General features: G+C 36.3%; 1 protein-coding gene across 7 annotated transcripts in view; it reads right to left on the bottom strand.

Annotated features, from left to right (window-relative positions):
• Window positions 1-316: 316 nt before the first annotated feature.
• ATOSA (atos homolog A) overlaps window positions 317-24442 on the bottom strand; it is a 98169-nt gene continuing 74043 nt past the window's right edge. For 6 of the 7 annotated variants that reach the window (XM_073877024.1, XM_025884441.2, XM_025884443.2 and 3 more), the window contains 6 exons: window positions 22294-22373; window positions 21481-21589; window positions 12135-12293; window positions 7310-7378; window positions 4824-5023; window positions 317-1313 (listed from right to left, as the gene is read on the bottom strand). In XM_073877024.1, coding sequence (XP_073733125.1) covers window positions 1160-1313; window positions 4824-5023; window positions 7310-7378; window positions 12135-12293; window positions 21481-21589; window positions 22294-22373 — 771 coding nt within the window. In that variant the 3' untranslated portion in view covers window positions 317-1159. Of the gene's footprint in view, window positions 1314-4823; window positions 5024-7214; window positions 7379-12134; window positions 12294-21480; window positions 21590-22293; window positions 22374-24442 lie in introns of those variants that run through there. The other variant, XR_012373629.1, reaches the window with a different exon arrangement.

The raw sequence follows: 24442 nt of genomic DNA on the forward strand, positions 1-24442 counted from the left end.
GCCTTTGGCTCAGGTCATGATCTCTGGGTCCTGGGACCAAGCACTCGGCTCTTTGCTCAGCAGGGAGTCTGCCTCTCTCTCTCTCTTTCCCTCTCCCCCTCCTCCCTGCTTGTTCTCTCCCTCCCAAATAAATAAATAAATAATAAAATCTTAAAAAAAAAATGATAAATTTCTTTGGGGAAGAGGCTCAAGGCATCTTCCCTCTCTTCTTGTCTGCTGTAAAGCTAGAATGGAAACTGTCTGATGGCTACCAGAAATCAATCACATGAATATCTCATCTAAAAATAAAAGCCAAATACACATTTTTTGCTTTTTTGCATATATTTACAATATAAATACTAATTTGTTTTCAAAGTACATATTCTTTTTAACAATTTGCAAAAGTTATCTAGCATGGGACAGCAATTTAATGTAAAGCCTCTGTAGTAGTAATTAAGGAAAAATAGAACTGTTTTGGGGATAAGGAGTTCTAGAAGGAGTATGAATGGGCATAATGATTTGAACTTGCAAAGGGAATGTGAAGCTGCTTAGTCCACATTGCACTGCCAAAACAGCATGTTAAAGGACTAGTATGTGAAACAGCAACCTGGATGGGGTAAAAACTAGAGCTGGGAGATATAAAAAGTACACATGCTTGCATAGTGCGTTAATCTTAAAGAAGCTCCACATTTCATTCTCATTTTCAATAAATTAAATGAATAGTACTTAAAACACATCACACAAAATTAAAGACTTGTGCATATATTTTGGATTTCAACATTAATGTCAAAAATACATAGTATGATTTTACATAGGATTTGTGCTACATTAGAACACTAGAGACAAACATCACTTGAGTATTAAGGAACACATTAAATATTAAATAACTGAGAAATAAATGTGTAAACACTAATCTAACTGGGGGGAGGGGGGGGAGGTTTGCTATTGCAACACGTCCAATGAAGTGGTTTCAACAGTACAAAAAGGATTATTAGGACATGAGTGTTTCCAGTCTACTTGGAATATGTGGATCTCATTCCAGGAATCCTTTAATAAAAACTGGTCCAAGATAACAGGAGAGGATCCACTCTCCTGGTTGTTAATTGGTACACTCCGTTCTACGCTAATTTTTACTTTCAAACTTGGGTATTGAGCAAATACTTTAAATAGTCACTCCTTATCAACATCTTGGTGAAAACTGAGGGTTTGTTGGCGATTCAGTGTAAGATTTGAGTTCATATGCAGCACCGCTATCAACTTCCATTGACTTTCTTGAGAACAGGAGCCGTACATCTCTATGGAGGTAGATCTTTCCAGATTTAGAGCTCTGGAACCTACACAAACAAGCAAACAGAAAGATGCAACGTTTCAGGGACTGAGTCTTTAAAACAAACAAACCTGAATAATTTAATTTTGAAAGCAGGAAGAATTAGTCTTGCTACAATATTAAGAGTGACTCTTTAAAAAGATATTTTAGTTTTCTATTGCCAAAGTATGTGCTGCTAGTTAAGTGCTTCTCCCTTATTATTCCCTAAACAATCCATACCCCCTTTCCTTCTTATAATATCAGAGATGTTTCTTTCTATAAGGCTTGTTTCACATACCATCCTACTTTTCATCCCTGACACCATAACACATGTACCTTCCCTCAACTACAGTGTCAAATTTCAGTTCACATCAGTCAATCATACTGCATTTGGGCTTTGCAGTCCTAGCATCTTCTAGTCACATCCATTTCACATACCTTGCCCTCTCCCAATTTTTTTTTTTTTAAGATTTTATTTATTTATTTGGCAGAAAGAGTCACAGCAAGAGAGGGAACACAAGCAGGGAGAGCGGGAGAGGGAGAAGCAGGCTTCCCACTGAGCAGGGAGCCCGATGCGGGGCTCGATCCCAGGACCCTGGGATCATGACCTGAGCCGAAGGCAGACGCCTAACGACTGAGCCACCCAGGCGCCCCTCCCTCTCCCAATTTTGAGTACATTAAAATGGATTCTAAACTTGAAAAGTCACCCCAGAAAATAATACAGTACTGAGGAATTACTGCTATCATCAGCAATGGCTAGCTAAATAAAGCCTAACCATCATTAAAAGACCAAAGTTTGCAGTGAAATGAAAATGGTTATCAAAACTGTGTGTGGAGGGCGCCTGGGTGGCTCAGTCATAAAGTGTCTACCTTCACCTCAGGTCATGATCCCAGGGTCCTGGGATCGAGCCCCGCCATCGGGCTCCCTGCTCCACAGGAAGCCTGCTTCTCCCTCTCCCACCCCCCCTGCTTGTGATCCCTCTCTCGCTGTGTTTGTCTCTGTCAAATAAATAAATAAAATCTTAAAAAACAAAAACAAAAACTGTGTGTGGAACTGTGTTTATTTGGAGTCTTCTGTCATACAAATTATCTGGAAGATAGTCAAACATACAAACATATTCTTTAGTGCTAATCTCTCCGGTTTTCCCTATGCATAGCAGAAATACTCTTTGGGTTTATGAATTTTACTCCTAAATTAGCTGAAAAATCTGGCGGTCGGATGTATGTGAGCTGAATGTCAGCTCACTGTTTCATTCTGTCCGAAGTTTTTTCACCTTCTTAATCTGAAGGAGAAAACTGAGACCTTTAACAAGTATAATATACTCATACATATATGGTATACTTCCCAAAGACGTTTCTTTACATCATTTAAAGTATCTAATCACTATGTGGGGATTATAAAGGCTGGGGTAGTTGATGTTTACTTTAGTGAATGTTGGTTATGTATGGCTATGGTGGTGAAACTTCAAGAGGAATGGTATCAAATGGAAGTTTAGAGAGAGTTCAATCTTATCCTAGATTGGCCTGGGAGCTATCTTATAGTCACTATTTCATTCCATTTCTCTTTTTAAAAGTCTTCCAAGTCTGTTTTCAGATTTTCCCTCCACAGTCTGTATAACATTTCCCATTAGGCTCATGACAGGTAGTGTAGAGTTGGGTTTAAAAACACTGAGTCAGTTCAACATGTCCTTAGGATTCAGAACACTAGGCAGAAAACCCCAAGGTAAGAATACCAATTAAGAAGTACTAGACTTTTTCTTTCTTTCTTTTTTTTAAGAAGAGGGTTGGATTTTTTTTTTAAGATTTTATTTATTTATTTGATAGAGAGAGCACAAGTAAGCAGAGTGGCAGGCAGAGGGAGAGGGAGAAGCAGGCTCCTCACTGAGCAGAGAGTCCAACATGGGGCTGGATCCCAGGACCCTGGGATCATGACCTGAGCCAAAGGCAGACGGTTAACCAACTGAGCCACCCAGGCGCCCCTGTATTAGACTTTTTCAAGTATGGGACTTGAGTGGCCAGCTCACTCTTTATTCACTCCAGACCACCACAAGGCAGATCTATTGAACGATAGCTGGTGGTCACCATCAGTAGCAGATTAAAGGGGTCTTCTGCCTGAGCCCTTGATGAGAGGTGCCTCCTTCTCATGAACAGCGACTTTTGGAGGAAGCAGTTAGGCTAAAATGAGTAACTCTCACTGATGTGACTGAGAATTTACTATGAACAGCATCAGAAAATTACAAAGAACAAAGTTATAAGCAAAAGGTTATTCAGGGGTGCCTGGGTGGCTCAGTTGGTTAAGTGTCTGCCTTTGGCTCAGGTCATGAGGCCAGGGTCCTAGGATCGAGCCCCATGTCGGGCTCTCTGCTCAGCAGAGAGACTGTTTCTCCCTCTCCCTCTGCTTGCTGCTCCCCCTGCTTGTGCTCTCCCTCTCTCTGTCAAATAATAAATAAAATCTTTATTAAAAAAAAAAAGGCTATTCAGCTCTCTCTTAACCAACTGATTTGCTCATTGCCTGAGAGCTACTGTAGGATTTAAGGGCAGAAAACCTAGCTCTAGAGTACTGGCAACTTGGACCTCGAGGGCAAACACTTTCTCACAACCTAGCGTTGTGATCCGGGTAGCAAAAGTTATAGGAAAAGGTATTTCTGATGGAATTACTAAATTTAAACTCTTTAAGAACAGAGATTTTCACACTGTTGTTTCCAGAAGCATACCCAACACATAAATATTTGTTAAATGAATGATTTATTCATTCATATGTTAAAAACTTCCCTGCCCAATACAGTAGCTACTAGCCACGTGTGGCTATTGAGCACTTGAAATGTGGCTAGTTCAAATTGAGTTGTGCTATTCCTGTAAATCTATACTTAATTTCAAATATTTAGTACAATAAAAGAATGTAAAATACCTCATTCATAATTTTCATGTAGATTATATATTCAAACATTTGGGTATGTTGGGTTAAATAAAATATATTAATCTTTCCTGTTTCTTATTACTTTTTTTAATGTGGCTACTAGAAAATACAGAACCACTTACGTGGTTCATATTATAATTCTATTGGTTTCAAACATGTGTTTCACTGCCCCAGATATGTCAGTATGTGATATAAACTATTTTACATTACATCACTATAAATGAAAACTAATTTGGGGCGCCTGGGTGGCTCAGTCGGTTAAGCATCTGCCTTAGGCTCAGGTCATGATCCTAGGGTCTTGGGATTGAGCCGCGCATCAGGCTCCCTGCTCAGTAGAAAGCCTGTTTCTCCCTCTCCCTCTGCTGCACCCCTGCTTGTGTTCTCTGTCAAATAAATAAATAAAATCTTAAAAAAAAGAAAGGAAAAAAAACTCTAATTCAACAAGTAACAATGACCGCAGTAAGATATGTCATGTATTTTCAGCATCTTGGCATATGAAAAGTTTCCCCCAAATTAAGCAAATTCCAAAGGACACTCGTCTAGTTAGAGTAACATGTGTTAAACTAAAACTTTGAAGTTGTTTTTCCGAAGTAACATTTTCATATTTATTTGAAACATTACCTCAGATGTATGAGGTAGCGTAATAACCGTTCTTCTGAATGTCGGATGTTCTCTTTATTAACACTTCTCTTCATTTCTTGTTTAACAGGTACAGAAAAAGTTCTTTGTCGTAGGAATGTCTGATGATTGGCTGGCATATCTCGTAAGTCATATATCACAACAAACATCTTCACCACAGTCTTATTAGGATTAAATAAGGTCTGAAGAAACAACATAAAAATTATTCTTTAAAAAGTGATCTGTTGATTTGATGCAAAATGATTGTGCCAATAATAAAATAGGTTGTTTTTTTTAAAATAATAAGTTAATCCCAGTGGATATAATTCAGTTTTGGGAACTAAAGTTAATAACATTTTAAAAGTTTATGAAGTGATATTCAGTATTTTTTTTTAAAAAAATGGTTCAACTTTTTATTTCCCAATAATATAAAATCCTGTAACAAATCAAAATTTTTAGTCACAAATTTCATATTAGACAATACATAGCTTTTACTCTTTCTTCAGATTTTAAGAAATGCTTCCACTAAAGTAAGCAAAATACACCCTTACTGGATTAAAACATTCCAGTTAACTTATTTCCAACATTAGCTTTATTAAATTGTGTCAACTGCAAAACACTGAGAATGTTAATTTTCCTTACATTTTAATAGTGAATAAATAGAAAATTTTAAAAATAAAATAGCTAGGTAAAACTATACTTTTTAGTATATATAGTTACATAAAATTAAAAATATGTTCTCAAAAAAGAGAAATTTCCTTATTTGGGAATTTTTCCAAGTTTAGAAAATAAAGTTCATTATTATTAGTTACAAAGTAGGCTGAATAATACTTCATGCTCCCACAGTTGGATTCATTGCAAAAACTGTAGTGACACGAAACTTTTAAAAAATCATCAATATCATAATAGACCAAAATATGTATCCTTAGTGAAGACTGAATTAAATTCAATTGATACTTGGCTATTAATAATTGGAGGAATATTATTTTTTAAATTTTTAAACAAGATCCCAAGCTGCTGATCTGACTTTAACCAAATTACCAACACATCAATAGGTAACTTGGTGCCCATGCTTTCAGAAGCTCATCCGTGGCACTGGACATCACTCACTGAATCAAAATGAGAAATATATCAATATTATGATCCAACTTTTTAAATCTAGTGAGTCTTAAGATTAAGGCTAATATATTCAACAACCACAACATCTAGCAAGCCGGGAGTTCAAACCATGTTTATACATAATTAAACTAATGAAACACATACCTAAATTTCAGATTCAAAATTAATCATTTTTAAAGTTGGCAGTCCTCAAACAAGAGGTATGAATATGCTGCCCCTCGGTTTATGCCTCATTATTATGACAATTGATAGCTAGCTTTCCAGTGACCCACTCTGTCACATGAACTACATAGCCAGAGGCAAGAGAACAAGAAGATTATCACTCGTTTTAGTTCAAGAAATCCATTTAACATAAAAGTCTTACTTTAATATGCAGTAATTCTTCCTTGGTAAAATTTATATACATGTATATACTGCACTATATGCACACATATGTATTGCATAGTACTATGTTTCATCCCTGTGTGATAGGAAATAAATGTACAGACTCCTTGCTGTATTCGAACACTGGTGATGAGTAAAAGTGGTCTGGTGAAACACTGATCACATTGAGGCCAAAAGTTGTAAGAAGGCTTATTGAATTAGAACAGATCCTGAGTGTTAAGGAACTTAGCTAGACTTCTTTCTTTTTTTAAATTTCGGCTTTACTGAGATATAACCAACAAATTTCAATTAGATACTTTTTAGTCTGCAAGAGCCAGCTTTGTAATAGACTTCTGGGCCTGCAGGATTATCCTGGGTCTGACTTGGAGATGAACTCAATCGCAAACTGGTCTTGATATCAAATTACTCTTCTGAGAACACAAGACCAATGATGAATGATTGCTCTGGGCTAGAATTCTCCTGAGCCAAAACTAGATCAATACCTAGACCAAAAGAAAAGGACGCCTTCTCTGCCCTCATATCTGTCAGACTACACTTCTACTTTGTGTAACCATCTTAGTAGACTAACTTAGAAATTATTACACTAGGGATAATAATGTAATTTTGTTTTACAAGTTTTCCTGCCAAAGCAATACTAATATTTGAGGTCTCCTTTTAAATAGGTCAATCTCAGTCTGGCTATTATATTAAATAGAAGGAACTAGTAATGTTAAGTTCTAATTACACTGAAAATAGCTCTATTTAAGTTATGTAAACTGTCATATACTATTTTTCTAAAGCATTCACCTTCATTAGATTATTTATGCTTTCCTTTTATGAAGGTCCCCACATGGCCATTCCTGGGGCAGAGCAGGGAAACTCCAAAAAAGCTTCAGCCCCACTGTTACTTACCAAAGTTGTTGCAGCAGCAGTAGCAGGAGAAAGGGCTAAGTTCTATATGTATGTGAGAGAATGATTATTGCAATTGTAGGCTATAAAACACATACCACTTGTATTGTTCCTGAAGGAGGTACTCGATAACCCCTTTTACCAAGGGACTCTAAAGTAATCACACCCTTGAAATAAAAGAAGACAAATTGAGTACAAACTGATGCACATGTATATAAAAGACTGAAAATAATAAACCATGTAATTACTAACATTTTAGAATTTTACATGTATGCAAAAATATTCCCATCAATAGATACATTCTGAGTATGTAACAGTGAGGGTCCCACCCAAAGGAAACAATTTACTGTTCTTCTTGGAGATGTTGCAATAAATAATATGTAAAATTACACTGCTTGAAATTTCTATTAAGATATACAATATAGAAGTAAGAAGCTCCTTAACTGAAAAGGAAATAAAGGGAGAAGATAGGACGATTCCCTTGTATCACACGGGAGGAGGGAAATGAGGAAACAACCAATTTATTGTTCTTTGGACATACAAAAAGTCAGGAATGCAGAAAGGTCTACGTCTTAGCCAACAGTGAAGTTAATTCTTCAGCCAGTGAGTTAAATTAATATATGGATTTCTGACTAGAGACAGACCAGCATCATCAGAATCACCTGTAAACAACTTAGAAATGCACAATTTCTGGTTCTCTCTAGACCTACCAAATCAAAGCTGTATTTTAAGATCCCCCAGATGATATCATATGTACATTAAAGTTTGAAAAGTACCACTCTACTATATAAAGTAGTTTTCTGAGAAGGGTGTTCTAATCACTACAGAAGTCCAAACAATGGCAAACAAGCATAAATTAAAACAAGGAAAGCTAGAATTGAATATGTGAAAGTTTCTAGATAAGCAAGATGACCAAATGACTACAGGTGGTAATTGTGATATTTAATTCTTAGATAGCTTTAAGAAAGGAAGGCTGATTCATTTTAGTGGGGTAACAGTTTTCAGTAGTTAAGTAGAATAATTGCATGCTCTACATTTCATATTCCATCATTTTATACGGTACATTCCAAAACACGTCAACCTTCAGTAAAAGTAAATATGAAACAAGACTGTCCCATCAGACATCTCTATTATTTGTAAGAAAGATCAAGATTGGAGGGTAAAAAAAAAAAGCGCACAAAGGTAAAAGGAGGGCCAGACTCTGCTACGTGAGTCAAGCGCCATCCTCAGACTCTTAAGTTAACACATTAATATTAGGAAATATTCATGGAAATGGTCACTGAAAGGGCATAGTTGTTCTTGTCTAATCTGATTTACCACACGGTCATTTAAAGCATGAAAAAAAGTGTATCAATAAACTGCATTCCTAACCAATGCAGTAATGAAGCTTTAACAATTTCTCTCTTACAATCTGCTTTATGTGAAAAAAAGCTATGGTATATAATACACCTCTTCTTCCTAGTTCCAGAAAGAGAAAGTAAAATATATCCAAATAATAGCTACCTTTATAATCACACTGCTATAGGCAATACATTACTATTTTCCTTGCTACCTTCCCCTAAATACATATAAGAAGGGGCGCCTGGGTGGCTCAGTCGTTAAGCGTCTGCCTTCGGCTCAGGTCATGATCCCAGGGTCTTGGGATCGAGCCCCGCATCGGGCTCCCTGCTCGGTGGGAAGTCTGCTTCTCCCTCTCCCAACTCCCCCTGCTTGTGTTCCCTCTCTCGCTGTGTCTTTCTCTGTCAAATAAATAAATAAAATCTTTAAAAAAAAATACATATAAGAAAACTGGTGGGGCAAAAACTATGAAGCCTATACTTATTTCCTTTAATACATAGAATTTTAATAGTTTTCAGAACATGGTAACAGTAACTAAATCAATTTATAAAGACAGTATGTATATTTTTAAAACCTTATAGTTTATGCCAACACTTTACAACCATTTCTAAGCAATGTAAGATCAGTAGGGGCATTAGAAAATTAGGAATTTTAGATACAAATTGGGAAGTTATGTGGAATTTCATTGATATTATTAAATTTATTATTTGTTATATTTTAATAATTTCGTTATTTTAGTTGGTCAGCATATTAATGTATCTACCTATAAAAATTTTATTGTATTTAAAATAAGAAAAATACATTTTCTTCTGGCATTTGAGGATGGAATAGAAAGGTTAAGATAAACTAAGTTGGGTCAAAATCTCACAAAAACTCAAATTATTCTGCAATAGAGAATATGCAATAAATAAAATTAAAAGAAGCTTATCTTAATTTGGTGAATTACAAATACAAAAAATAATATATGGTCCTGTTAATATGATGATAATTGAAGTCATACCTTGAATTTACCACTGGCATACATTTTTTAGACCATTTTACCTGGTCCCACCCATTCAATAGTTTCTAAACAGTGAAATATTGTTATGTAGCAGTTGGAGAACATTTTTACCACTGATACCCAAATTGGAGAGAGAGATTATGTGGTTTTGGGTTAATCTTTAAGGAATTATTTAATGAAAAGTCTTGTACATTTTCTATACCACAAAGAATTTTCTGTGCAAAATTTTACCTTTATGAGTCATTTGTGTTATTTGTGATGAGAGATCCCAAGGTAAAAAGTAGGAATTTGGTATCTCAGTTCTGCTGGTCTGTGATATATACTATCTTATCAAAATGTGATCAATCTTTTGAAAATACACTAAACTACCAAAATGTAAATAAGATTCCCTGAAAAAACAAGATTAATTTTATTATAGTAGGAAAGATTTGTGGTCTAAGATTTGAACTAGGTCATTTACAAAAGGAACCCATTTCTAACGAATAAATTAACCTAGAAAAAATTTAATTACATGATGGAAAGTTTACTGAAGAATATTATGAGAGAAAAGTTAAGTCAGAGATTCTTAAAGCACAGATTCCACAAACTCAACCTGATTCATACCCTTTTCAATATCAAAAGCTATAATCATTTGTGTGTACTTTCTGGAGACAAAGTGACAAAACCCTTTATCTCTTAATCCTATGTGTTTTAGATGTCAACCAAAGTCAAAGATTAATGCTGGTCTGCTTTTTAAAAGCGAAGTTCAAATTCTCTCTTGCTTGTAAATTTCAATCAAATATATTTACTTGACCTCTTTTATCTTGTTTCTAAGTCATTGGGAACTTTGTACATTATGACAGATTACAATACTGTAGACCTTACATTTCCATTCTGTAATTACTAAGTGCCAATAGAATATGTGAAACAGATGAGACTTGTTATATCCTAGTAAAGCAAAATGGATACCCTCTATAGTTCTATTTTAATATTGTAAGTACTCCAGAATGATACATTTATTCTGATATTGAACTTACATCAGTTGTACTTTCCATGTTACTAGTTATCCAATATTAGCAGTTATTTTTTCAAAATTATATTGGAAAAGTAGATAAATCTTTCCATGGTAAATGAGTAACAGGTGGCTTTGTGATAACTGGACAGGTTTGTGAAGGAGTGGGTCTTTTAGATAATAATGTTGTATATCTTTATGACTATGATCCACAAGTGTAAATATTATTGGGGAAAGAACACTTGAGTAAATGAGCAGACTCCACTATGTGGTTTTTGTTTTTGTTTTTAATCAAAGTATGAACCAATGATCAGGCTCTTAAAATTTTCAGGGACACCTGGGTGGCCTAGTCAGTTGAGCATCTGCCTTAGGCTCAGGTCGTGGTCCCAGAGTCCTGGGATGAACTCAGTGTTGGGCTCCCTGCTCAGTATGGAGACTGCTTCTCTCTCTTCCTCTGCCCCTCCCTCTGCTCAGGCTCTCTCTCTTTCACTTGTTCTCTCTCAAATAAATAAAATCTTAAAAAAAAGAATTTCACCCTCAGAATGGAGTAAGGCTAAAATAACTTTTCTTGAGCAAAGTGGGCCAATAATGAATAGGCTATATTTAGGTCCCCCAAAATGTATAATTTCCTTTCCTCTGTTGTTTCTCAATTGCATAGAATTCCCTTTTCACAACTTTTAGTCCTTGAAAATCTAGAAGGTCGGGGAGAGGGATATTAGGAGAGTAATCAATAGGGCCATGTGGTAAGCTAGGAAATTCAAGCAGCAAGGCCAGAGCTGTATATTTCTGTAACTATAGCAATCTGTACTTCTCAAAGTAAGACCTAACATGAAAACACAAATCTAACTCCATATTTGATACCATCACTGTAAACTTCTTACAGACTTGCACTGTTAGCCTCTTCTCCATCTTTGTCTTTTGTAAAGGGCTAATACTAAACATACATTAGGACCCAGTATCATTTTTGCAGCTGAAGGCTTATTTTATCCTCAAGTGATCAAAATTTTAAAAACGGGAAAGATGAAGTCATAGGATCATAAGGCTCAAAACTGCTCTAAATTACCCCTGGCTATCTTACTCTACCCATTAGAACATACATATGGAAACAGAAATAGCTAGGATTAGAAAACAACTCCAGGATTAGGAAAAAAATGGTCAGGAGAAAGGGGCTGAAAGGGTCTCACAGAAGACTTAATTCACCAAATCTTTACCTAAATCTTCCTGAGATGAGGATCACATGTGAAGGCAACACTTGTGGGACCAGTGTGCACAGTAAGCACTTGAGAATTTGTGTGAATTCAGCAAGACATGAAATTACAGTGTCACTAATCAAAGTTTTGTCATCTTTTCAAATGAAATAGAAACAAGTAAACTTTCAGCAGATCCTCAAATGCAAAAGAGGAAATTCGTTGTTAGAGCTAGCTGGAAAAGAAGTTGTGAGGTAACATGCTGGTATTTTAGTCTGTATTCATTCTTTAGTTTCTTAGGAAATGCTTTGTTTTCAAGCATTGACAGAAAGCAGTCTTAAATCTCCTTAAAGACATTTGTCATTAAATTGGTTGATTTTAGCAAAGACAATTTTTAAAATACTTGCCATATAAGGAGAGGGAGCATTATCATCTGAAACACTGTAGAATGACACTTCAACCGGAAGAGTCAAATGTGTGGGGCAGAAAACACCGCTTGCCCCTACCTCAGCAGTAAAACCATCAACAATGCCAAGAGGATCTAACCGATAGTTTAAGACAGATTCCTGGAAGACAAAATAATTTTCAAGAAATAAATTTTAGAAATAAATTTTAGAAGTTGACACACATTCTTTTTTTTTTTTTTTTCCCATTTAAAGAAATACATTACTATGCTTTCTGGCACTAGAAAAATGGTTGCTATTCAAACAGAATCCAACAATACATTAAAAAAAAATCATTCACCACAATCAAGTGGATTTATTCCGGGGATGCAAGGGTAGTTCAATGTTTGCAAATCAATTAATGTGATACATAACTTCTATAAGAGAAAAGATAAAAATCATATGATCATTTCAATAGACACAGAAAAACATCCATTCATGATAAAAGCCCTCAACAAAGTAGGATTAGAGGGAACATACCTCAACATAATAAAGGCTATCTATGAAAACCCCACAGTGAACACCATACTTAATGGGAAAAACTGATTTTCCCCCAAGGTCAGGAGCAAGACAAGGATGTCCACTTTCACACTTTTATTCAACATAGTACTGGAAGTCCTAGTCACGACAATTAGACAACAACAGGCATCTAAATTGGTAAGAAGAGGAAAACTCTCTTTGCAGATAACTTACTATATATAGAAAACCCTAAAGACTCTACCAAAAAACTACTAGAACTGATAAATGAATTCAGTGAAATCTCAGCATACAAAATCAGTGTGCAGAAATCTGTTGCATTTCTATACACTAATAACAAAGCAGTAGAAAGAGAAATTATTTACAATTAAATCAAAAATAGTAAGATACCTAGGAATAAGCCTAACCAAAGAGGTACAAAAGACCTATACACCGAAACCTATAAAATACTGATGAAACTGAAGATACAAGAAAATGGAAAGACATTCCATGCTCATGGATTAGAAGAATATTTTTTTTAAAGATTTATTTATTTATTTTTAGAGAGTGAGAATGAGAGAGAGGAGAGTACATGAGAGGGGGGAGGGTTAGAGGGAGAAGCAGGGTCCTCGCCGAGCGGGGAGCCCGATGTAGGACTCGATCCCGGGACTCCAGGATCATGACCTGAGCCGAAGGCAGTCGCTTCACCGACTGAGCCACCCAGGCGCCCCTAGAAGAATATTGTTAAAATGTCTATACTACCCAAAGCAATCTACACATTTAATGCAATCCCTATGAAAATACCAACAGCATTTTTCACCAGAACTAGAAAAAAAAAACCCTAAAATTTATATGGAACCTCAAAAGACCCTGAATAACCAAAGCAATTTTAAAAAAGAAAAGCAAAGTTGGAGGTATCACAATTCCGGACTTCAAATTATATTGCAAAGCTACAGTAATCAAAATAGTATGGTACTGGTACAAAAATAGACACAATAGATCCATGGAACAGAATAGAAAACCCAGAAATGAACCACAACTATATGGTCCATTAATCTTCAACAAAGCAGGAAAGACTATCCAATGGGAAAAAGACAGTCTTTTCAACAAATGGTGTTGGGAAAATAAGGCAGCCACATGCAAAAGAATGAAACTGGACCACTTTCTTACATCACATACAAAAATAAATTCAAAGTGGATTAAAGACTTAAACGTGAGACCTGAAGCCATAAAAATTCTAGAAGAGAGCACAGGCAGTAATATCTCGGACATCAGCCATGGCAACATTTTTCTAGATATGTCTCCTGAGGCAAGGGCACTAAAAGGAAAAATAAACTATTGAAACTACCTCAAAATAAAAGTTTCTGCACAACAAAGAAAAGAATCAACAAAACCAAAAGGCAACCTACGGAATGGGAGAAGATATTTGCAAATGACACATCAAATAAAGGGCTTGTATCCAAGATCTATAAAGAACTGATACAACCCAACACCCCCAAAAAACCAAATAATCCAATCAAGAAATGGGCAAAAGACATGAACAGACATTTCTCCAAAGAAGACATATAGATGGCCAACACACACATGAAAAAATGCTCAACATCACTCATCATCAGGGAAATGCAAATCAAAATTACAATGAGAGATAACCTCACACCTGTCAGAATGGCTAAAATCAAAAACATAAGCAACAACAAGTGTTGGCAAAAATGTGGAGAAAAAGGAACCCTCATGCACTAATGGTGAGAACGCAAACTGGTGAAGCCACTGGGGAAAACAGTATGGAGGTTCCTCAAAAACTTAAAAATAGAACTGCCCTATGATCCAGTAATCACACTACTGGGTATTTACACAAAAAATAAAAAACAAAACAAAACACTAATTCAAAGGAATATATACACCCCTATGATTACAGCAGCATTATTTACAATAGCTAAATTATGGAAACAGCCCAAGTGTCCATCAATAGATGAATGGATAAAGATGTTGGGCGTGAGGTGCGCCTAGGTGGCATAGTCATTTAAGTGTCTGCCTTCGGCTCAGGTCATGATCCAGGGGTCCTGGGATTGAGCCCCACATTGGGCTCCCTGCTCAGTGGGGAGCCTGCTTCTCCCTCTCCCTCTCTCCTATCCCATTTATGTGCTCACTAATAAATAAATCTTGAAAATAAAAAAAATGTCAGGGTGTGTGTATACAATGGAGTATTATTCAGCCAAATAAAAGAATGAAATTTTGCCATTTGCAAGATGGAGCTAAAGAATATAATGCTAAGCAAAATCAGAGAAAGAGAAATACCATATGATTTCACTCAAATGTGGAATTCAAGAAAGAAACCAAGCAAAGGAAAGAGAGAGACAAACTAAGAAACAGACTCTCAACTATAGAGTACAAAGTGATGGTTACCAGAGGGGTGGTGGTTGGGGGGTGGGTGAGATAGGTGATAGGGATTAAAGAGTAGGAGTGCACTTGTCGTTAAGGAGCACAGGATGATGTATGGAATTGTTTAATCATTATATTATATACCTGAAACTAATATAAAGCTGTATGTTTACTACACTGGAATTAAAATCAAATTAAACAGGGGCACCTGGGGGGCTCAGTCTATTAAACATCTGACTCTTGAGCTCAGCTCAGGTCTTGATCTCAGGGTCATGGGTTCAAGCCCTGCATTGGGCTCCATGCTGGGCGTGAAACCTATTTTTAAGATTTTATTTTTATTTATTTGAGAGAGAGAGACAGAGAGAGAGCACATGAGCAGGAAGAGGGGCAGAGAGAGAGAAGCAGGCTCCCCGCTGAGCAGAGAGCCCAACGCAGGGCTCTGTCCCAGGACCCTGAGATCATGACCTAAGCCGAAGGCAGCTGCTTAACCGACTGAGCCACCCAGGTGCCCCTGAAACCTAATAATGACAGGTAAAACCTTAAATAAATAAATAAATAAATAAATAAATAAATAAATAAGGTTGCTACCATTTCCATGTCCTTATTTCAGATGTTTATCTCACCTGCCATCAACCTGTCCCCCATCAATCTTCTACCATTGTATGAAGTTTGGCCCTACTCTCACTATTCCAACTCACGCTTAACTATCCTTAAATTTCAGTTAGTTAAAGCTAATTGTTTAATATGTTATTCTCATCTCTGTAAATAAAAATATGTTCTACCAGAGAAAGTATAATATCAGAAATTTTCTTACTCTTCACAAAGCCTATCTAGAAGGTACAAGCCACAGAGAAGCACTTTAAACCTTGTTAACAGGTCATAAGCAAAGAGAAAGCCAAGCACCTAAAACTTCAAATGAAAAATAATTCCTTCTTTAAAAAATGTTATATGTGGGGCGCCTGGGTGGCTCAGTTGGTTAAGCGACTGCCTTCGGCTCAGGTCATGATCCTGGAGTCCCGGGATCGAGTCCCACATCGGGCTTCCTGCTCAGCAGGGAGTCTGCTTCTCCCTCTGACCCTCTTCCCTCTCGTGCTTTCTATCTCTCATTCTCTCTCTCAAATAAATAAATAAAATCTTTAAAAAAAAAAATAAATAAATAAATAAATAAATAAAAAATGTTATATGTGACATGTTTTATAGTTTAATTTATTTTTTATTTTATTTTTTAAAGATTTTATTTATTTATTTGCAAAAGAGTGAGAGAGAGCACGAGAGGGGAGAGGGTCAGAGGGAGAAGCAGACCCCCCACTGAGCAGGGAGCCTGATGCAGGACTCGATCCCGGGACTCCAGGATCATGACCTGAGCCGAAGGTAGTCGCTTAACCAACTGAGCCACCCAGGCGCCCAGTTTAATTTTTTTTTTTAATAATGGAGAAAAACTTAAACGGGTGTCTTGGTGGTGCACTTAGTTAAGCTTCCAACTCTTAGTTCCAGCTCAGGTTATTATCTCACGGTTGTGAGATCGAGCCCCACGTCAAATCTGCTTGAGATTTTCTATCCCTCCATTCATGCCCTCTCTCTCAAATAAATCTTTTTTTTTTTTTTTTTTTAAGCACAGAAATACAAATAGTAGAGAAGCTCCTTATTCATTTCTTTCAAGCTCACTTGCTGAAAATCACTTTTAACAATTTAGTGCTATCTTGCTAGGTATGAAAAACATTTTAAACTTTTCACAGCTCTCTTTTATATACACATACCATATGTATATACATCTATCATGAAATGTGAGTACCATTTCTTTGATTCACTAGTTGTCTGAAAACGAACACTGGAAGCCATAACGAGCCTAATAGTCTATATACTGTAAAATTCAAACTCTGACATCAGCAATTCTGAAATTCCCAATTAAAAAGCCAAGAACAAAAGACCTGTTATAACCAACCTTCTAAACTCCCTCCTGCCCTGCAATCAATCCAATGCATATTCTCTTGATCTGACCACTCAGTCTCATGGTCCCAACACTCTCCCCCACCACCATTAACGTAGCCCAGACCCTCACAACCTCTCCTCTGAACAAGTACATCCCCTAATTAAGTCCTTCCGGCTCTAGTGTATCCTCTATGTTACCGGCAGAGTTGTTTTTCTTAAAAAAGAAAAAAAAAAAAAGTATTATATCACCCACCAGACAAGAAACTTTATGCTTCCTGCTATTAGATAAAGTCAAATCTTCCCAACATGGCAGATAAGTCCCACCCTAAGTTTCTTGACTCATCTCTCCCTACTTGCACAAAGTCTCATGCCCCAAGTGTAGCTGATGCTTCCCAACATCATCATGTTCTTTTACTACTTTCACAAATGTAGTTCCCTGTCTAGAATCCCTTCCCACTCTTCATGCAAATTTACTTGACAAATTCCTACTCATCTTTTGGAACTAAGCTCAAGAGACAGTTCCTCAGTAAAGCTTTCCTCAGTTCCTTTAACACAGAATGGATATAGGAGGATTGAGGTAATTTCTTTTACAATGATAATTACTTGAGTTTATACGTTACTTACATATTCTACTGACTGTATTATCTATAAGGCAGGAACCTTATCATCTAGCTTTGTATTCCTAGCATACAGCATAACACATGGTAGGTACTCAAGAATGTTTCCTAAATAAAATAAATCTAAAGATGGATAACATTTTCATAGGAAAACACATAAAAAATTCTTATGGATAAGGCCAATGACCTATATTAGTTTCTGACGTTATTCAGCTTTTTATGACTTTAATATATTAGCATGCATGCTAGGCTCTCCTCAGTGCAAAACAAGAAAAGGAAATAAAGGTATGGATTTTAAAGTAAGAAATAAAACTGACCCAATTTGTAGAAGATATGACTGTCTATGTAAAAAAAAACCCAAAGAACAACAACAAAATCAATAATAAGGAAAGTGAGCAAGGTCATAGGCAATTACACACACACACACTCACACACAATCACTTGTATTTTAATATACAGCAATGAAGGACTGAAAACTAAAAACCTTTTTTTACATTTTTTTTTTAAAGATTTTACTTATTTATTTGACAGGGAGAGAGAGAGAGACAGAGACAGAGAGACACTGAGAGAGGGAACACAAACAGGGGGAGTGGGAGAGGGAGAAGCAGGCTTCCCGCAGAGCAGGGAGCCGGAAGTGGGACTCGATTCCAGGACCCTGGGATCATAACCTGAACCATAGGCAGATGCTTAAAGACTGAGCCACCCAGGCACCCCTAAAAACATCTAAAATTTTTTTTTTTTAGAGACAGGGAAAGAGAGCATGCACCAAGGGGAGGTCAGGGGGAGAAGAGAATCTTAAGCAGGCTATGTGCTGAGTGTGGAGCCCAACATGGGTCCTCAATCCCACGACCCTCCGGACCACAACCCGAGCTGAAATCAAGAGTTAGACAATCAACTGACTGCCACCATCCAGGTACCATGAAAATTATGAACCTTTTAAGTACAATTTATAATATCACCTGAAAACACAGATTAGATATAAATCTACAAAAATGTTTAAGATATGCACGCTGAAAACTACAAAACATCGATGAAAAAAATAAAAGAACAACTAAATGAATGCAGAGATATACTATATTCAGATATCAAAAGATTAATGTTCTAGGGCACCTGGCTGGCTTAGTTGGTAGAACATGTGACTCTTGACCTCAGCATTGTAAGTTTGAGCCCCACGTTGGGTGTAGAGGTTACTTAAAAAAAAAAGATTTAATATTCTTAAGATAACAATTTTCCACATATTGATCTATATCAATGCAATCCAAACAAAATCTCGGTATTCTGTTTTGTAGAAATAGATAAGCTAACTCTAATAGGATGTTCATTTCATTAAAATGAAACACTTGACTATAAACTTCATACCATATATAAATATTAACTCAAAATGTATCACAGAACTAAATGCAAGAGCTAAAACAATAAAATGCCTAGAAAAAAAGTTTCACGACTTTGGATTAGGCAAGTAGTTCTCAACCAGGGACATGTATCAATGTTTAGAGAAATTTTTTTACTGCTACAACTGGAGGGAGGGACAGACAGTGGTACCGGACTCTAATGGTTAGAGGCCAAAGATTCTGCTAAATATCCTACAATGCATGAAACAGATCTCCTAACAAAGAATTATCTGGTTCACATATCAATAGTGCCAAGGCTGAGAAGCCTTGGGTTAGGAAAAGATTTTTCAGATACAACATCAAAATCAAGATCCATAAAAGAAAATAATAAATTGGACATAATCGGGGCGCCCGGGTGGCTCAGTTGGTTAAGCATCTGCCTTCAGCTCAGGTCATGATATCCACAGCAGCTTTATTTTTTAATCTTTATTTTATTTTATTTTTTTAGAGAGAGAGTGCACCAGTGGGCGGGGGGGGGGGGGGGGAGAGGGGAAAGGCGGGGGAAAAATCTTTATTTTTTTTTTTTTTTTTTATTTTTTTAAAGATTTTATTTTTTTGACAGAGAGAGACACAGCGAGACAGGGAACACGAGCAGGGGGAGTGGGAGAGGGAGAAGCAGCCTTCCCGCGGAGCAGGGAGCCCGACGTGGGGCTCGATCCCAGGACGCTGGGATCCTGACCTGAGCCGAAGGCAGACGCTTAATGACTGAGCCACCCAGGCGTCCCAGAAAAGGGTGAGAGAGAATCTTAAGCAGGATCCATACGGGGCTCAATCTCATGACCCTGAGATCATGATCTGAGCTGAAATCAAGAATCAGATGATTAGGGGCGCCTGGGTGGTTCAGTCGTTAAGCGTCTGCCTTCGGCTCAGGTCATGATCCCAGGGTCCTGGGATCGAGCCCCGCATCGGAGCCTGCTTCTCCCTCTCCTGCTCCCCCTGCTTGTGCTTCCTCTCTCGCTGTGTCTCTGTCAAACAAATAAATAAAATCTTTAAAAAGAAGAAAAAAGAATCAGATGCTTAACCAACTGAGCCACCCAGGCACCCCTCACAGCGGCTGCATTTGTAATAGCCCCAAACTGGAAACAACCCAAAGGTCTAGAATCAGATGAATGAATAAACAAATTGTGCTATATCCATATCGTGGCAATAAAAAGGAATAAACTCTTGATACCCAGGACAGCTATAAATTAAAAAGGACCTAGAAGAACTTCTCTGTATTTTTCAAACCGAAGTCAAGTGACAGTGTGTGCATATCTGCACAAATACATTCCAGTGTACTGATCATTTAACCATCTTCCCTTTCCTAAGATTTTCACATATCACATGCTTTTATCCCCCTCACAAATTTTCTTGTAATACAAAGGCTGCAGAACATCTGACACTCACAGTGGCCTTATGCAATTTTAAAATAATGACAGAGAATAGAGAGTTCAGCATCTTTGAAATGATACCTTGAAAGCAACATAGAAATCAATTTACCATAAGTCTTTTCATTTTAAAACTTTGAAAGATAGCCTAAAAATTAAAATTTGGTTTTAAAGACAGCATACTGTTAACATATTCCAATGAAGCTATTTAAATTAAAACTACAAATTTTAAATTATTTTCCCATAAAAAAACTCACCAATTAAAATCACTTTTAAAACCCATTTACAGGTTTTTCATGTTTAAGGTTGTTTTTCTTTTTTTACTGATGTGTAGATGGCGTACAGTATTATATTATCAGGTGCACAAACAGTGATTCAATGTTCAAGGTTGTTTTCTAATTAAGGATAACTAATCCCATAATACACTTGATCCCAGGCAGAAATATTCTTATTAAATAAAATAGCACATTACTGGAGACCTTTACCCATTTTATTTTTTAAAAAATAATCTTATTTTATAATAGATTTAGATTTATAACAAAGTTGCAAATAGAGTTCAAAGAACCATTTGATTTTGAAAATCAACCTCCTTGATCATGAATGGGCTGCTATCAGCTCACCTCCTCCCTCCTGGGTCTCAGGGCCAGTACTACCATGTAAGGTGTAGTTAAGTCTCTTTTTTGGCTAGATTAATGGACTCCTCACTGCACTTTACCTAAGTCCTCCATCTTCCCTACAAAGTACCCAGTTCTAGGATGTCACTACCAACAACTCTAACTTCACTTCTTACAAAAAGGAAGAGGAAAAGGAAAAAAGAAAATGGTGATTTCAGGAAAAAAGAAAAAGAAAGTGATTTCAAGGATTTGAAAAATACAATCCATTTATTTATTTCCTTTTCACAAATGACATAAATAACACCCTAGATCTAGGTTAAGAAATGTCAGCTCTGAAAATAATTTTTTCTTAAGATTTTATTTATTTGACAGAGAGAGAGACAGCGAGAGAGGGAACACAAGTAGGGGGAGTGGGAGAGGGAGAAGCAGGCTCCCCACCAAGCAGGGAGCCCGGTGTGGGGCTCGATCCCAGGATCCTGGGATCATGACCTGAGCTGAAGGCAGATGTTTAACAACTGAGCCACCCGGGCACCCCTTATAATTTTTAAAAATATTACCTCAAAATTTCCTAAGAGACTAAGACTTGTTATAGGTGGAGCACTAGAACTCAGAAATGGTCTTTCATGAATATCTGGATCATCTTCAATGTTTAAACACGGTCGAGGACTATTAAAAAGAAAATCAGCAAATGAACACATTAAGCACAATATTTTCTAATTTACTTTTTGTACAAAATTAAATCAGGAGAATTTGATTCATTTTAATTTTACTTAAACTATAAGATAAAAAATTAATCCTAATAAATTTTAAGATAGGAAATATCTAGTTTAAAATCCTGATTCGATTTTATGGTCCTTGCTATAATATTTGACAAAAAAATAAAAGTAATATCCTAGAAAGTTTCAAGATAGAACCTAATATATCACATAGTGGCATCTATGAAAAATATGTAATGCAGCCTTATCAGTCTTAATTTTCAGTTAAAAATGAGAATACAAAGGCAAAATTATGTGACTAAAGAAAATAATGAAAGTATTACTTGTCAACATGGAACACATTTCTAAGGCTTTCTTGCAAAGAAGTGTAAGGCAAAGGAGGAGGTGAATGACCAGAAATATTCAAACTTACTTAAGTGTTTAAAACCAATGTGTTTATTATGATGACCAATATATAGTAGCTACTCAAGCTACTCATTGTCTTACTTTCTCCTTTCTTCATCATTAATAACTGTGTGTGAAATATTTAAAATAAACAACTAGAAAATAATACTCCTGTTAAAATTGTAACTTTTAGAGTAAACATTTATTGCACAAGACTAGGAATTAGTGTAATATTATTTCACATACACAAATGAATTTTAAAATAAATACCTTCTAGATGATAAGCTTTTCAGATGGAGTAATGAAGAATCCAAATCAAAGCAACCTGATTGTGTCTTTCTTTGAGGAACCTAAGATCAAAATAATCATTTGTGATATTTAAAAACACTATAATTTTTTTCTTGAATTGATGGAACACTTTTCAAATGAAAGCTAAGCATATACGGCAAATAATAAAACTTCTCCCAAAACAGCTTACTTACAATAATGCTCTTTATTACATACTGTTCTTATGTTCTCATTTTATTAACTGGTAGGAAAAAACAGATAATTAATAAAAGCACTTTTACTAGGTTTTGACTTTTTAAGAAGCAGAATTTGTTTTCTAAAACCAAATCTTACATGGAATCCTAATATATAAAAAGATTTTACCTTTTTACTTTATTATATATAGTTGACCCTTGAACAACACAAGGATTATGGGGCACTGACCCACCCAACCCTCTGCAGTTGAAAATTCACATATAAGTTTTGGTTCCCCCAAAACTTAACTACAAATAGCCTACTATTGACTGGAAGCCTTACCATTAACATAAATAGCTGATTAACACATATTTTGTATGTTATATGTGTTATATACTGTATTATATTCTTAAAGTAAAGCTAAAGAACATGTTATTAAGAAAATCATAAGGAAGATGGGGCGGCTGGGTGGCTCAGTTGTTGGGCATCTGCCTTCAGCTCAGGTCATGATCCCAGGGTCCTGGGATCGAGCCCCACATCGGGCTCTCTGCTCAGCGGGAAGCCTGCTTCTCCCTCTCCCACTCCCCCTGCTTGTGTTCCCTCTCTTGCTGTCTCTCTCTCTGTTGAAAAATAAATAAAATCTCAAAATAAAAAAAATCATAAGGAAGAGAAAATACATTTCCAGTAAAACAAAAAAACAAAAAAACAAAAAAACAAAAAAAAAAACAACCCACATGTAAGTGGACCCAGGCAGTTCAAACCAGTGTTGCTCAAGGGTCAACTGTACTTCAGTATTTTCTAGGGGTAATAAAAGACTGATAGCTTTAAAATAAAAAGAAGCAAAAAAGAAATAGTGATGGGAGCCTGGGGTCCTGCCAGGTCTGCAGCTCCTTAGTCCATCCCCACCCCACTGTACGATTCCAAGAACCCTGGAGCTTCACAGAGAACAGGATTGAAAAATACTGCTCTGCATGTTCAATCACCATTGTATACCACATTATATTTAAGACACCAATCAAACCAGCAAGATAAAAATATCCTAAAAATGAAAGAGCCAGGTGTAAAATAAAGGTAAAATCACATATAACATGCAAATTAGGAAGACTTGTTTCTAGACTATTAAATATCTATACCTATTAAATATTTTTTTTAAAGATTTTACTTGTTTATTTGACAGAGAGACAGCGAGAGAGGGAACACAAGCAGGGGGAGTGGGAGAGGGAGAAGCAGGCTTCCCGCCAATCAGGGAGCTGGATGTGGGGCTCGATCCCAGGACCCTGGGATCATGACCTGAGCCAAAGGCAGACGCCTAATGACTGAGCCACCCAAGTGCCCCATACCTATTAAATATGATACTGAAAGTCTAAATAGTCTCAATATTTTTGAGAGTTTACAAGTGTACCATGCTATTTTTTGTAGTCAGAACTTAATGTGAAGTTTTCTATCTAATCTCTTATGTCTTTAATTCTGAAAAGTTCTTTACTTTATTTCTTCTGATACTGCATTTTCGTGGTTCCATCTAGTCCTACTTTTCAGAATTTGTACTAGACTTACACTGAACATCTCATTTTATCCTCTGTGGCTCTTTCACATTTTACCATCTCTCTTCCTTTCTGTACTTCATTTGAAGTGCTTTCTTAATATCTGTCTCTCCATTCACTCAATTGCTATTCAACTGATTCTAGTCCACTGTTAATCCATCTGTATCTTTATGAACACGTGTGTGTGTACACAGCAATTAAAATATTTTTCATATTTAAAATTTCGATTTGTTTTTGAAGTACACATGTTCTTGCATCTCGACCTCTTGTCTGTACCTGTCCCACCAGAGGCATTAAACCCTAGCATTATATTAGGTTCAGATATCCTAGATGGCCATAATTTGCCCCAAATTTGGAGATTTATCTTTCTTTCTCTTACATTGTATTATGTATTTAAGGGTTATACTATGTATTAT

Source organism: Callorhinus ursinus, unplaced genomic scaffold (genome assembly GCF_003265705.2).
Source record: "Callorhinus ursinus isolate GAN/ISIS: 27379988/994484 unplaced genomic scaffold, GSC_fseal_2.0 scaffold25, whole genome shotgun sequence".
Taxonomy (NCBI): Eukaryota; Metazoa; Chordata; class Mammalia; order Carnivora; family Otariidae; genus Callorhinus; species Callorhinus ursinus.